The 16,161-nt window shown below is 36.7% G+C and overlaps 1 protein-coding gene across 7 annotated transcripts in view; it reads left to right on the top strand.

The window, feature by feature from the left end:
- Positions 1 to 5,316: 5,316 nt before the first annotated feature.
- The window catches only part of nek1 (NIMA-related kinase 1), a 104,690-nt gene continuing 93,845 nt past the window's right edge, over positions 5,317 to 16,161 (top strand). For 6 of the 7 annotated variants that reach the window (XM_088922549.1, XM_088922499.1, XM_088922335.1 and 3 more), the window contains exons 1-3: positions 5,317 to 5,386; positions 14,267 to 14,415; positions 15,255 to 15,351. In XM_088922549.1, coding sequence (XP_088778675.1) covers positions 14,299 to 14,415; positions 15,255 to 15,351 — 214 coding nt within the window. In that variant the 5' untranslated portion in view covers positions 5,317 to 5,386; positions 14,267 to 14,298. Of the gene's footprint in view, positions 5,387 to 13,814; positions 13,882 to 14,266; positions 14,416 to 15,254; positions 15,352 to 16,161 lie in introns of those variants that run through there. The other variant, XM_088922261.1, reaches the window with a different exon arrangement.

The raw sequence follows: 16,161 nt of genomic DNA, 5'->3' as shown, positions 1-16,161 counted from the left end.
GAACTTGACCACCTATGAATTCATCCACATTTGGCAAGCTTTTTTAGCCTTCTTTGAAAAAAACTTTGAAAAATTACCTCTCTAAAACGAATGCAAAAATGGAATGTAATTTGAGGCTATATACTGTATACTAACTACCAAACTGTGGACACAAAGTGCAAAAAGTCCTACATTAATGTCCATCAAGCATGTTTTTTATAATCAGACAATTAAATTGTCAGTAAAAACATTAGAACATGTAAAAAATCTCCATTCCTATTCTTTTCTCCGTTCATGTTAAGGGTTTGGGTGTTTTCTTTATCCTACTGATGGCTGTCATCTGATTTGCAAGCTCTAATTTCTGGATGTCTGAAATCAGATCTGCCTGCAGTTCATGTCCTTCTGTTAATTTCTCACAAGACAGTGTCTGCTTATATTTTGTAATTAAATCAATATTATTTATGTTTAGGTAATCATTTTCATGTTTTTTTTCAATCCATCAGTTGGTTAATCGGTTTCTTAATTTAAGTAAATAACCAGGAAATACCTAGAAAAAGCCAAATTCAACTTAACTTTCAAGATGCTTTTTCAACAAACCTAGCTCCAAAGTCCTACATACATTAACATTGTTGTGTCAGGATTAACAGTTGCCTTACCTAATGTCACCTTATCTAGTCAGATTTCAGAAGCTAAACTAAACTGACAACGTTCATCAACAAGACAGATTTCAAAATCTGATTGCTGCACTAACTACAGTATATTGGCGAACCAGTGGGTGACACTCTTTGTTCTGGACTAGAATTCACTGTAAAACACTGCTCCAGTTTGGCAGCTAGGAACACTTTACTGGAGTGGTAGTTAGAGATCCCAAATACTTGATCATTAAAGATCTCAAGGCACTGTTCATAAGAGTAGTGGTGTTAAGCTATGTCCTGCATAAATTCCACACTTTGCTTTCACAAAGCTTTCCCCCCTTAGTTCCATCACCCAATTGGTGATGGAATTTCTTACTTCTCCACCTGATCTGCTGTGTAAAAGGCCTACTGGCACATAATACTTGTGACACTTGCTGACGTTCAGGTGATGGATAAAGCAGGACCTCTCTTATGTGTAAACCATTCTGGGATCCTTTTACATGATTTCTGCAATACAAATGCAAATAATTTATATTAATCATATGCATCTGACAACGTTCCTTATGCTTTTACTCAATCTTAGACCCATAACCTCTGATAAACATCTAATACTCAAAATATTTACTCAAGAGTACTTTATAGAATACAGTTTAGAAAATGATATGCTTGATATTCTAAGATGTCTTAAAATACAATCCATCTCACTTCAGTTTATTTGTCATATACACAACTGCGATTAAATATCTGATACAAACACCAAAACATAAACATAGAACAGCAGCAGCAACAACAACTTTAAAAAAGCAAGTCAGACAAGCAGTGTGAGAAGAGAAAAAAACACATCAGTGTGAGTAATAATGTGGGTGTGATAATGTAGATGGATTTAGTCAGTAGTAAGGGTAGAGTTCAGTAATCTGACATCTTGCAGGAAACATCTGTCTTTGAATCTGGAGGTTCGTGCCTTTATGCTCCTATAACGCTTACCAGAGGGAAGATGGGAGAAAAGTGATAAACCAAGATGATTGTTGTTCTTACCAATACTTCCAGCCTTCCTGAGACAGCGCAATGTAAAAATGTCCACAATAGAGAGAAGCTGTATTCCAATAATTGACTGGGCTGACCTGATTGTTCTCTGAAACGCCTTTTGGTCAGACAACGAGCTGCTGCCAAACCACACTGTAATACCACACGTGAGCACACTTTCAAGTGCACCTGTAAATTTGGTAAGGACAGTTAAAGATAGAGCAAATTTTTGTCTGAGAAAGTAAAGGCGTTGTTGTGCCTGCTTTGTAGCTCCAGTTACATGCTGGGACCATGTTAAATCATTAGTAATGAAGGTATCCATGAACATACATGGAGATCATACAAACTCCATGCAGATATTACTCCAGGTCCGAATCAAAACCCGGGCTCCAGCATTGTAAGGCAGCAATGTTAACCATTGTGCCACTATGCCCACCAACAAAACATAGAATTTCTTACTAATATTGCTTTGCAATTGTATGATGAAAGTGTTGAGATAATATCCTACATAGTTCAAGTTCAAGTTCAAGTTTATTGTCATCATACTCATATACAGGTATATGGTTCAACAAAATGCTATTTAGCTAGCTCTCAGACAATAAGTAGTACAAAAAAAACAACAATACAATTTTATAATAAAAGAAAGACAGAGACAAAAGGCAGTGTGCAAAAACAACAACAGGCAATGTGCAAAACAACAAAAGCTAACAGGTAATTTGCAAAACAACATCAGATGTGCAAAAACATGCATCAACAGAATGAAATAAAAGGATAGAAAATTATGGGGAGTGAGCTTTTTGACATGTAACGTATAGGTATATTTCAATGTGTGTTTGAGTTTTTGGTAAGAAAGAAGGCACTGTGAGGTTCAGATCATAGGTGAGATAGGCTGTGAGTTTAATAGTTTGAAAGTGCGGGGGTAAAAACTGTCTCTGAGTCTGGTAGTCCGGGCCGGAATACTCCGGTACCATTTTCCAGATGGTAGAGGGTTATACAGTCTGTAGCTGGGGTGTGTGGGGTCTTTGATGATGCTTAGAGCTTTCCTCAAGCACTGTCTGTCATAAATGTCCTGTTTAGATGGGAGGGCAGCCCCAGTGATGGACTGGGCAGTTTTCACCACCCGCTGTAGGGCTTTGCGGTCAGCAATACTGCAGTTGCCATACCACACTGTGATGCAACCTGTCAGTGTGCTTTCTGTAGTGCATCTGTAAAAGTTAGTGAGGATAGAAGGGCTTTGGGTGATGTTTTGGGAAAGTGGGCTAATTATCACATCAAAAGAAGTGTTTTAATATCTTGTACCTGTGTATATGTTTTTATTCCGTTGTGTACAAAAAGAAATCAAGGTTACATTATCTTCTGGAGTTTATTTGGTTTTAATCCTAATCATGCTGACACATTAATCACAAAATGACACCCGCCTTACCATTATTTGTTAGAATTATAAAATATCATACACTGCAGTTAAGGCTCTGTTAAGAAGGTATTCAAATATGTTTATGTTTAGTAATATTAGCAAAGTGGTACATTGGTTAGTATTGCTGTCTTGTAGCACTGGGGATCTGGGTTCAATTCTACATCTGGGGTGTTCTCTGTTGTGGAGTTTGTATGTTTTCCACATGTTTAAGTGGGTTTCCTACAGGTGTTCTGGTTTCCTCCCATAGTCCAAAGTCAGACTTGCAGATTAATTGGTTTCTGGGAAAATTGACCCTGGTGTGTGTGTTTCTCTGTCTGTTGGTGCCCTACCATAGACTGGCATATTGTCCAGGGTGTATCCTTCCTAGTGCCCATTGCTTGATGGGATAGCCTCTGGCTCCCCTGTGACCCTTTATTGGATAAAGTGGTTACAAAATCGTTGGATTTTTAAATATTATACACAAAATATAATGTACAGTAGCATTATTTGATTACATGCAAATTAGAAAAATATATTTATCTTGAAAGCAAAAAAGAGCTATGAAATGGAGTAACTAATTTCAAAACAGCACTGCATTGCCTGTTTTAAATTAAATGATATAATATACAGCATTCAAAAGTCTTACATTTGGAATATACAAGTGCTTCACTTCCAACAATGAATAATAACCCTCACATTCAAATTAACAAAAATAATTAAACGTTATCATTGGGACTGCAATAACGTGACTTCTTTACTGACATAAGACCCTTGACATCCTTTTTACAATGTATTAATAACAGATAATCCAACAGGAATCTTTCAATAGTTCAGAAATCCAGAGGATCTGAAGCCCCAGGAGATCTATCAATGACGTGAGAAAATTGCACAGAACCCCAGATGCCTTCTCAATATGACAAAGCTTTCATGAAGGGATTATTTATAGCAAATGCCTAGTTCTACAGGAACTACAGGGTTTGTAGTGTATGATGACTGCTGAGACTCTCGTGAGGATGTAACTCTCTAGTCTCTAGGAATGTTAAATATCCTGCAGCAGAGACCTGTTTTTGGCGCAATTAGTTTGATTTTTGTTTAAGTTTTGAAGATCAGGCTATCATATTTATTTCAGTCACAGCATTTTCCATCTGAGATTCAAGTGCAAATGCCACAACTTTGTGATGTTTTGGATTAAATATGTTTATGCTGATCCATCCTTGAGCAGTGCTGTAACAAGCCACAGTTTGTAATTACCCTGTTACACATACACCATTCATCATCTTTGTTCGTGATTTCCATATTGTTTGTATCATCATGCTTTACCAAACTATGGAATAACCTAGATTACTATATAATGTGGCTCAGAACCTTTGCACCTAAACCCTGGTATTCAGTAGCTTTCCTGGCTTTATTTACAAGAAAATAAAATATTCTGTAAAGATATATAAAACGAAAATTCTTCAGCTACTATTAGTACTATTGCTAAAGAGAGAAGAACAATTTCTATAGTACGTCAAGACCAGAAGGGCCTTGGACAGTTCCCCGGGGGTCAATGCAAAGCATGGGAGACCTGTATTATTAACAGACCAAATATTGGTGACTGGGAATCATTCTGAAATCCTTAAGTAACGATTATATCTTGTTGGCATAATAGTGTCTCCCTGTCATAAAAGTAAAGTGACGTAAATTTCATTTGATTAGTAAAACTGAAAAGTCAATAATCTAGATTTGTTCACATAGGCAGATTAAAAGTACTTTCAGCTGCTGATGTATTTGTGGTTTCACAGAAGATCAGGCAGAAAATGTATGTGAATAAAATCTTAAAATCTAAAATTAAAAACTTTTGCTTTAAAACAGATATAACTGTCTATTGTAACCATAGCATGAGCAGTATCACCAGTATCAGGTTACTTTTGCATCTCCCGTCCGTATAAACGTGAAATTTAAAGAGACGACTTAATGAATATTATAGTCATCGAGTATATAACACAGTGTAGGCTCCGAGCTTGTAATAATTAACTGGTGCAATCTGAGACCTCATATTTGACCGTAACTTGTTTTGATAATTTTTGGATAGAATAAATTACGATATGCATTTTTTTCCCTCTGCAAGTGAATTTCTGCAAGGGTCTCGCCCCACCCCCTCTCTGTTCTACACAGGGCGGAGACGGTTGCCACGGAAAAGCCATGAGCCGCAACAAACAGAGAAAACAAAGCAATAGAAGAAGATTGACAGCGCCGTGAACGAATTATAATGCATACTTACAAGGGCGGGACTTCTAGCAAGTTAGTTAGAGAGCGAGAGGGTGAATTGAAGCGGTTTGGTGCCGCTGAGGATAGTAACCTGGTCAGGTCAATGGTATGTAAAATGTATTTTTAAATATATTCTTGTTAGCACTAATCTGAAATTTATCCTGTATTCGTATACGCGTGGCTTTTGTCAACTAAAAAATACTGATACTGATTTTCTTAACCTGTCTGACACTTTTCAGGCCCTGCTTGAGCAGGATCTTGACCTAGTAATATTAGAATACGCATTTTGTACATCCACTCCTAATACTATAAGTTCATTCAATAGTTCGTTATTTTATATCGATTTGCAGCTGGTATATGTATTTCAAATATAATGATGGTAGAGGTAGTGCTAAAAAGTGGTAGTTTATTTGACCAAAACTTGTACAAGATGTTTGGTGTCTACGGTAAATGTAGTCTGTTAACAGACTAATTGGTGGCTTTATTTTCTTTTGTAGGTTTCTAGAGATTCGCTACAGTTTATGCTAGTGAGAAACGTGTAAGTTTCTCTTGAAAATCGAGTTGTCAGACTTATACTGTGTGATGAAACTGAACTTCATAAAAACAAATATTGCTACACACTATTATCAATGGCAAACAAAATTTGGTGAAGCAAATTTGGAAAATTAGTTATTTACAGAATTACAATAAAAAAGATGCAGTTCCAGTTTGAAACGTTTCTAGGCAATAATATATAAATTGAACAAAACAAGTAGAGGGCAAACATCCCATCTAGCTCAATTGATTGCTAGTAGGTAAAAGTGGGTGAGACCTTATAAACAGCTTCTGAGGCTTTTAACCCTTAACAGCTTGATTGGGTAGCTTGTTTCCGCTCTCACAAACCCTCTACTGAAATTGTGAATCCTGAACTCAGTTTTTAAATGCACTTCTTTGGTTCTGAATCAGTTATTTGTGTAGATTGTGTCATTACCTTTAAGGATTTTGATTGCTTTAGTCAGTTATTCTTGTTGTATTCTTCAAGTTCAGTCAGCTTGTCAGTGTGACAGTTCTGTGATCCCAGAAATGTATCTTGTTGATTTGAGAGCAGCAATATGTTTTTTTTTAATGTGGTGACCAAATTGCATTGCACTGTTTTAAATTCAACCTTTGTTGAATATTACTAAAATCTGTACGCACAATCTGAAATCCAAAATAAACAGGACATTTCCTTTTTATTATATTCACTAAATGTCCCTACTTTAAATGGGGAACAAAATATGTTAACTAGGATAATTAACTGAGTAAATGATTAATCTTAATTTCAAATTCTAAGGCTGATAAAGCACTAGGGACACATGGCTTTCCAGTGAATTTAATAAGGTATTCAAAAACAGTTGGCTTGCCCACCTATAATTGGATAAGGGAAGGAACAAATATATTTGTTAACCCAAAAGAAGGAAAAGATCGAACTAATTGTGGGTTTCACCAACCAGTTTCTGTACTCAATGTGGGCTACAAGATTTAAGCTTCAATTCTGAACAAAATATTATGAATTTTTTATCCCAACTAATAAATTTAGATCAAACTGGATTATTTTAGAATAGACATAGACAAGATAACATTACATACCCTCTGTATTATGAAGTAATAGATTATCAAAAATACGGGCGATCTTGGTTAGACTAGATGCAGAAAAAGACTTTGATTGATTCAGTTCAGAATTTTTATATCAAACATTAGAGAGGTTTGGATTTGCTGATGTATTGAGACATTTAATTAAAATCTATTCAAATTCTACAGAGCAAATTAATATCAGTAGACATTTTTTTGACATTTTGCTTAAAGAGAAGGATAAGACAAGGATGTCCCCTGCTAAACCTCCTGTTTTGTTTATACATAGAACCTCTGGCAGAATGGATTAGGCAAGACCCAAAAATTAAAGATTTTCAAAGGACAAGAACATAAGATAGCAAGCATTGTATGCAGAGGATATCCAGCTGTATATTTTTTTTGGATAATTTTTTGGATAATCCTAATGAATTTCTTTGCTAGGATAGTGAATCTACTGGAGACATTTGATATTGGACTATAAATTGAATATATAAAAAAGAAATTGTTTTGTGTGATTATAACCCACTGGATCAATGAAAAGAAAGGTTTAAGCTAAATTGGCTATAAACATCCATTAACTATTTGGGAGTTAATTTATCTGAAGACTTATCAAAACTGTTTATTTCAAAATTCAGCTCTCTCTCTTAAAAGATGATCTAGCTAGCTGGAGTCTGCTTCCTCTCTCGTTGGGATCTAGAATGCAAGTTATTAAAATGATTGTCCTATTATGTAACATATAATATAGAACAGTGGTTCTCAAACTTTTTGGACCAAGTACCACCCCTGATCAAACCAAAGCATTCAAGTACAACCTACAAGTCATCTTCTCATAGGAACCCCAGAAATTCTCAATGACCAACATGAGCGCACATGCGTGCACACACTCACATACACATATAATAAATATTATAATAATAAACTTTATTTGATATAGCGCCTTTAAAGGTGGCTTCTCACAGCGTTTTACAGAATAAAAACAGGAACAACAACAAATAAAAATAAACAATAAAAAAGCACCATTTCAGTAAGAGGGGTGAGCCTGTTTAGTCGAGCAAAGCACATGTGAATTCATTTTTCGAGCCTTGATACAATTCACAACAGAGTCTAACAGATTTTAAATCGTCAGGCATTTTCTTGACGGCAAAGGTCTCGCGGTGGATGTTGCAATGCGTCCATTCATTTCTGGAGCAACCTCTCTAATTTGTGCAACTACACCACCGTGTCGGCTTGTCATCGCTCTAGCACCATCTGTACAAACTCCGACGCATTTTATCCAGTCGATGCCATTCTCTTTGATAAATTCATTCAGAAACTGAAATATGTGCTCTCCTGTAGTTCCTGATGGTAGCGGTTTACAGAACAGAAAGTCCTCATGGGACGTACCCTCAAACTCGTACAGTATCTAACGTAAACAAGCAAATTGGCCAAATCGACTACAGACTCATCTAATTGCAGTGGAAAGCATCTGCTCATCTTAACGCGCTCTACCAGCGTACTTTTGATATCATGCGCCATTTCAGTAATTCTACCTCTCTATTTGCTTTTTTTTTAATACAATTGGTCACTTACGTTCATAGCATGCATTCCTATAGAGTGGTATATAACTACATTGTAGCTCTGTGTCCATTCAAGTATTAGCGCGTGCTGTATTGTAGTATATAGGCTGCGTATTCGACACATCTTAAAATAGAAAATATGAAAACCTGTCCCGATTTTTCAGCGCACACAACAAAGTTTCAGGGTCATATGGTGTACCAGCTGGCGGCGCTCTGCATACCACTCCTGGTACGCGTACCACAGTTTGAGAACCACTGATATAGAACTATTATACCCTTTTCATTGTCTTTCAGTAGACATCTCTACAGAACAGGTTAATGGATGGGAAAAATTGATTTCAAGATTCATTTCTAGAGAAAAGCCAAGGATTACAATTAAAATTAACCACAGTTAACCAAAGAATATTACCAACCTTTTATTGTAATATTATAGTGCAAAATGGAAGGAAATGGTGTCTTTGGTCACAGATGAATTTGCAGTACACAAGGTTCTGGGGGATAGATCACTGGCAAGATTATACAGTGCTGCTTGAAAGTACATCTTTCACATGTTAGATAATTAAAAAACTTTTTTCTGAACTCCAAAATTTAATGAAGATAAGCTGAATAATGGGCAACCATACAAAAATCTATAATGTTTCATTATTTATTAAATAAAACATATGTATTTAATAGAAATTCAGTGATCCCTGTGTGCAAAAGTAAGTGAGGCTTTTCATTCAATAAGCCATTGCACATAATTTAGTATCTATGACAGCAACCAAGCATTTCATATACATTGCCTTCAGAAAGTATTCAGACCCCTACACTTTTTCCAAAATTTGTGGTGTTGTAGATTTATTTCAAAATGGATTGAATTTATTTTTTTGCCATCAATCAACACACAATACCCCATAATGATGAAGTGAAAACATGTTTTTAGCAATTTTTGCAACTTTATTAAAAATAAACAACTGAACAACAAATAAACAACTGAAATCTCCCATTTACTTACAGTGGAGTGAAAAAGTTTTTGGTTTTTACCAAATGTGTCATCTTTTGTTATGGCCAAAAAGATCAATTTTAGACTCATCCTTCCAGAGAACATTCTTCCAAAAATCTACAAAAACTTTTGCAAACAGTGATTTTCTGCAAAAGTTTTCTCCTGGCTGCCCTACTGATTGGGATCCAAGCTGGACAACTTTAGTCTCATGTCCAGAAGCAGACAAAGACATCACATCAAGCACACCTTCTGGTTCGTTGCACATTAGATCTATCAATCTGTTGGAATTAGAATTACAGCACTGCTGGTATGGTTCACAAATGACCTCACTTGCATTTTCACTTCTTACTTGCACTTGCGCTGTCACGATCATCGCTATATTTACATTTCAGAGTCCCAGATTTGAGCCAGTGATCCATAATAACCCTTTTGCTTTTACTGCTTCTTTAAATTACACTGAACTTTCAAACTCAAAGTAAGATGTTCAAAAGTAAGAGCAAAACGGTACGAACAATAATAAGTGAAATGGTTGAACCACACTCGCATGTCAAAAAGTAAAAGGCGTAACCACGCAATCATGACAAATAGTGATGCGCTGGCTGACTCAGTTTCAAAAAAAGATTTTAGATTGGGTTGGGCGGGTGCGGGTTGGTATATGACCAAGCAAAATATTGCAGAAAACCGATCATTTGTCTCTTAAAGTGATTTGAAGGTTTAAAACTGACGTTTTACCATATTTAAGCCCTGTTGGTTGTATCTCAAGGCAAAGCGGGAGAAAACGTAAGCAAACAGACAACAGTGTATTGCAAAGAGAAAAACATAATGGCAACCTTGTTAGAGCAGATCAGGACAGTGAGATAAAAATAAAAAAGAGAGAGGGACAGAAGAGCCAGGTGACAGAAGTTTGGCAAGTTAGTCAGCACAATTGAAGAAAAAAGCACAAGTTACATTATCTGCATCGATTGTGAAACACTTTACAAAAATAACAGACTAGGCTACTTTAGTCTGTTTAAAACAAGGTATCTGGGTATGCTGTTTCTAATGGAGTTGGTTCAGACTGGCTTCGGGTCAATACTTTTATCGTTTTAAATCGGGTTGGGTGGGTGCGGGTAAAAAAAAAAAGCCGACCTGTGCATCACTAATGACGATAGACTGCTGCACGGCCGTAATGACGTCGCTGCCAAAACTGACTGACTGTCTCGTTTTCATTGTGTGACATCATTTCATTCTTGATGCATAAAACTAAAGCACTGAAGCACTAGGTGCTGATGGGGAGAATGAAGAGGCGAGGTGGTCCGCCATAGCTCAAGCGTCATTAAAACACAAAGGCAACAGAAGGATACAGCCAAGGAGAATGAATGGAAACTTTGCCCTTTTGGCAGACCCTCAAGCCAGCCAAGCCTATGTCTAGACTGGTACTTGCCCCATTACTGACTTACACAGTCCCCATAGCGGCTGGTGAAACCCCGATGCCTAGAACCAACACACAGCTCCCTCCTCCCACTATTTGCTAGGGGGAGCCCCTTCGTAGCAGACACTGCAGTATTCTTTCCTCTGACTTAAACAGCTTAGACTTGCTTTAAGAAAGATGATTAGGTCAGCCTATGGTCCACCTGGTGCACGCTCCCGGACCACCCTTTGAGAACCACTGCTCTAAACAATAGAATTTGTGGATGTGAACCCATTCTTTTAGAAAAAGTAAAAGCTACTTTTGATTAAACAAGGGTTTCAGAGTAAATGTTACATTATTGAATTGCATTAATGGTTCACAGACTTTCATGCAGCACTCTGGGTAGTAGTACCAATTAGAATTTGGTTTAAGATAATAAGACCTACTTGAGATATCATTTGTTAAACCGTGATTGGTATAATACCTGCATCGTTTGGTAATTTATCTTAAATGCTTCTCTTGCCTGTCACAACTCTGCTTCTTCTATGCTAATATTATTTAATCTAGAACTTTTTATTGGCTTGTGTATTGACTTCTTCCTTGGTAAGCATCTTAGTGAAATTTTCATTTAATACTTCAACTCTTTCCCTTTTAACATCTAGAAGCCTCCCATTTTCATATCTGAGACACTTACATTTTACTTTTGCTGCTGTTAATTGTGTTTTCGCCTCCATTGGAATATTCTTTTCTATCTCTTTCATTGACTTTTAGGGTCCCTTTTTACCTTTAATTGCAATGTGTTGTACTTCTTTTATTTACCTGTATACTGTTTATTTTCATTAAGTGCTTTCTTTCTCTTTGTGTTTTGCTAAATTGATGTACAATAATCTCAAGATGGATTAACATCTCTGATGAAATAAGAACCAAAAACATAGCAGAATTGGTTATGAACTGGATAAAGCCTCGCATAAAAATATAATGTTAAAATGTAATCATGATAGTATTACAAGTTCCACAGTCATATTTGTCAGGATTCTAGTTCTGAAAACAAAAGTAAAATTAAAAACAAATCTATAAGAACATTCTGGAGTGGTGTTTTCATTTTACTCTAAAAATGCATCCATTTTATTGTGGTATACATTTATCTTTTCTAAAAATATTTGGAAACTCGAGAATAAACATTAAAGTGAATTCATTTAAAGCAGGGCTTGAAATTTGGCGCGGGATTGCAGGTATGCCGCACAACTTTAGTTATTCCCACAAATCTGGCGTTTATAATGCGGGAATTTCCTGCACGCATTTATTGACAAGCTATCTCCCAGGTAGAATTAGCCTAAATCAATCCACATGTATTCTCTGTCAGATTGAGTTTTTCCAGTATGTTGCATGGCACTACAGTATGATTTGGTAACGTTACACTATTTGTGTACATCTCGCATTTGTTATAAATGGACAAATAGGGATAGAAAACGGGTTGATTTTAATTTGAAATCGTTCATCGTTAGTTCAGTGTGAAAGCTTCAAAATCTAGCTAAGTAAATTCAATCAAAAGTCTGCTTTGGCAGAAGGCGAGCTCTCAAGAGAAAGTGCCGCTGAGCCTGAAAAAATGCAGTGATGGTGATGAGGAGATTGACAAAAGAAAACGTGAAGAGAAAGCGCTCAAAGATAAGTTTCAGGCAAGTTGGTTGAAAATATACCAATGGCTTGAAATGAAAAACAGAGAAACGAGCTGTTCAGTTTGCAGCACATTCAGTAGTGTGAGGTTTATATGTTGGTGTTAAAAAAAATCGTGTACATTAATTACACTCAAATGCAGTTGCTCATAATGCAGCACTCAAAAGAAAGTGCGAGGCAGAATCGGATAACAATGCTGTGGTTAATGCAATCGGAGCTGCACAATCGCGTGGCGAGGAATAGGTTAAAGGGCTACTTAAAGTGACATTTTGTAGCATAAAGTTAGCTAATTCAATTTGTTGAACTCATGAGATTCATGAAAGATAGGAATATCCTTTTTTGAAGCATCTTAAGATTTATGTATCAAACTGTGGAAGCTGTCTGAATGATGAAGGTTTGTCAGAAATGCATCAAGCTATTGCAAGAACACTCTTAGAGTTAGATGCTGCTGTATTGACAAGTCCTGTGTTTTCTTTAATATTGGATGAGTCCACTGATATAAGTAACAGTAAGCAGCTCATTACCTATGTAAGGTTTTATAAACAAGTTTTTAAGAAACTCTGAAACTGCAGATAGAGGGGCAGAAACCCTTTGACATGAAGCAACTAATAAGCAAAAAAAATTATATGGGAGCAAACGTGGTGCAGAATGCACAGGTGGAGCTGCTATTATGACATGAAGCCGCCAAGGAGTTTTAAAACTCAGAAGAATTAAATTCAGTATGAACCGGATTGTACTGCACAGCTTACCAGCTTGCTAGTGAGTGGTGCTAGTGATGCAGCCAGATGTGTGGAACAAGTAAAAAGGTTCCAGCAAGACTTGAGGGCAATTTTTTGCAGCAACTCCGCTGTAAGGAGCAACAAGCTTCATGAGTTGCAGAAACAGTCAGAGGAGCCTACACAGACATTTACCATATACAGTGAGGTGGTTCTCAATTCAAAGTGCAGTGTCGGCTGTATGCAGATCACTAAAAGCTCTGAGAGATGTGATAGAACATTTGGTTGCCTCCAGCACTTAGGATAAAGCCAACGGTCTTCTAATTGCTGTCAGACAGTTCAATTTTGTAGCCCTCTGTCACTTGATGAAAGATGTACTTGGACATGTAGTCCTTCTCTCAAAGCATTTTCAAAAGGAAGACAGACTTCTCCACAGTCCAACCGATGGTTCAGTATACTTAAGAGGAATTGGGAGAGGAACTATTCCATCCTGGTCCTTCAGAGCAAGAGTTTTTCAGCTTCCTCGAAGGTAACAACTTTAAAAGAGACAAATTGATTGTCATACACAAAAGCCTGCCTCTGACAACGTGAAAAGCAGATACGTGGGTTACTTGATGAAGAAGAGAAAAAAACTATCATCCTTATCCTAAGTTATGTTCTTGTACCTTCAGTGGAGAGGAGATTGGTAACAAGGTAGGACTGTATTTACAATTAACTTATTAATTGTTGCGTATTAATTATTTCGATATACTTGTTTCATTAGTCTACTATTATTCCCCACCAAGATGTTGAAATCCCCCCCTGTGAGCTTCATATTCACCTTCAAAGGGGGAATTCCCCCTCATTTTCAAAATAAATTTCAAGCCCTGATTTAAAGGCAGGATTATTGAAATCTCACAGTGCAATGTGTGTAGCTTTCAGTAGTTTTAGTTCCAGTTAGTATTGGTCTATATAGTGACATAATGGCATTACATATTAACTCTATTTTTTATTTAGACATGTTTTTTCATTTAAATTAATGCACCAGTGGCAGTGCAGGTCTGGCTGATGAAAGATCATGTCTGCTTTGTTGATGTAGCACAAGCATGTGGAGCCATCCTTTAATGCACTATGGATAAATACACTAAGGTGAGCAAAATTGGGGAAGGATCGTTTGGGAAAGCTATTCTTGTGAAGTCCAAGGAAGATGGAAAGCAGTATGTTATCAAGGAGATCAACATTTCAAAGGTAGGCCATAACTGTTCTTTTTTAGTCAGTTTAGCTGTTGGTCGCATCAGTTGTTTGGAAAACTGGAACATAAGCTTAATATTAAAATTATTATTCCATATTCGAGCTATTTTGTGTACTATTGTAAGTGTCCCTAAGAAAAGGAATCTATTTCGTACACACTAAACCCAGGCTGCCCAAATTGCATCATTTGCTTCATTCTGTAATATTGCTACAAGCAGCTCCTTAACTTAATTGAAAATTAACAGGATAATTAGCAGATATTGTAATGAGCTGATCATATCAAAGATTACAGATAATATCTGTGTTGGAGTAGATTGGAAAGACCACAAATTGAGTAGCCCTACTGTAGTCCATACTCCAGATGTGTTTGGGGAATAAAACTGGAGAAAACAATTCTCACAGCTTGTAAATATTTATTAAAGCTCTGAGCAAGGTGGCCAAGTATGCTGTAAACAAATGTCACAGAACAGATTGCATGTTACATTCATAATGCCATCAGAAAATATGGTGCACATCTGAAATACAATAAATCATGTGCTTTAATATTTTTCACTAGAACTAGTTCATTTTCACTAGTGAAAAATTTCAGATGTGCTCTATTGTGCCCCATAACTTTGGGGAGACTAAATACAGTAATGGTTGTCATTTGGATAGAGATTGTGTTTCAATCCTTGGTTGAATTCCCTAGGGCTTATTAATATCCTTAACTTGTTATACATTGGATTCCTTGGAATACCTATATTTAGATGTTCCTTACTGACTTTTGCTGTGTCCATAAACACATTGCCATCAATACATTTTATCTTTCCTTATGTCATGTTTTTTTTGCTCTGAAGATGTCTAACAAGGAGAGGCAGGAATCGAGGAGAGAGGTGGCTGTTCTTGCAAATATGAAGCATCCCAATATTGTCCAATACAGGGAGTCATTTGAAGGTAACATAATTTCAGAGTGCTTCATGAATATTTTTCTCATGTTGATACCTCAAAAAGAGGCCATGGAGACATGTACAGTTGTGAGAAAGTTTGTGAACCCTTTGGAATTATCTGGATTTCTGCATGAATGGCTCCTAAAATGTGATCTGATCTTCATCTTAGTCATAATAAAAAAATAAAGACTTTTTTATCAAACAACACACAACATTTTACATTGTCATATCTTTATGGAACAAATGGTTTAAACACTCAAGGTCATTGATGGGGAAAAAGAATGTGAACCTCTAGGATAATGACATCTTGAAAAGAGGGTAACTGGACTCAGGTATTCCAATCAATGAGTTAGGTTTTCCAATCAGTTCAGGTGTGGGTTTGACCTGCCCTGTCGTATAAAAAAAAAAAATCACACAATTTTGGTTACCTGCTGTTCACAACAGAATTATGTTGGTGCAATATGGCCCGATCAAAAGAGTTTTCAGAGGACCTCAGAAGAAAAGTTGTTGAAGCTCTTAAGACCGGAAAGGTTTACAGAAAGATTTCTTAAGACTTGGGCCTCCATCAGTCTACAGTCAGGCAGATAGTTTACAAATGGAAGAAATTCAGCACCATTGCTACTCTCCCTAGGAGTGGGTGTCCTACAAAGATCAGTGCAAGGGCACCCCGTGCAATCCTCAAACAGGTGACATGGAACCCTAGAGTGACAGTGATGCAGATGAATGTCCGTGTTCGTGAGTCTACCATAAGAAAAACACGGAACAAGAGTGATGTTCATGGGAGGTTAGCATGGAGGAAACCACTGCTCTCCAAAAA

Source organism: Atractosteus spatula, chromosome 1 (assembly GCF_055471065.1).
Source record: "Atractosteus spatula isolate fAtrSpa1 chromosome 1, fAtrSpa1.hap1, whole genome shotgun sequence".
Taxonomy (NCBI): Eukaryota; Metazoa; Chordata; class Actinopteri; order Semionotiformes; family Lepisosteidae; genus Atractosteus; species Atractosteus spatula.
This window is presented reverse-complemented; position numbering and strand designations above follow the sequence as displayed.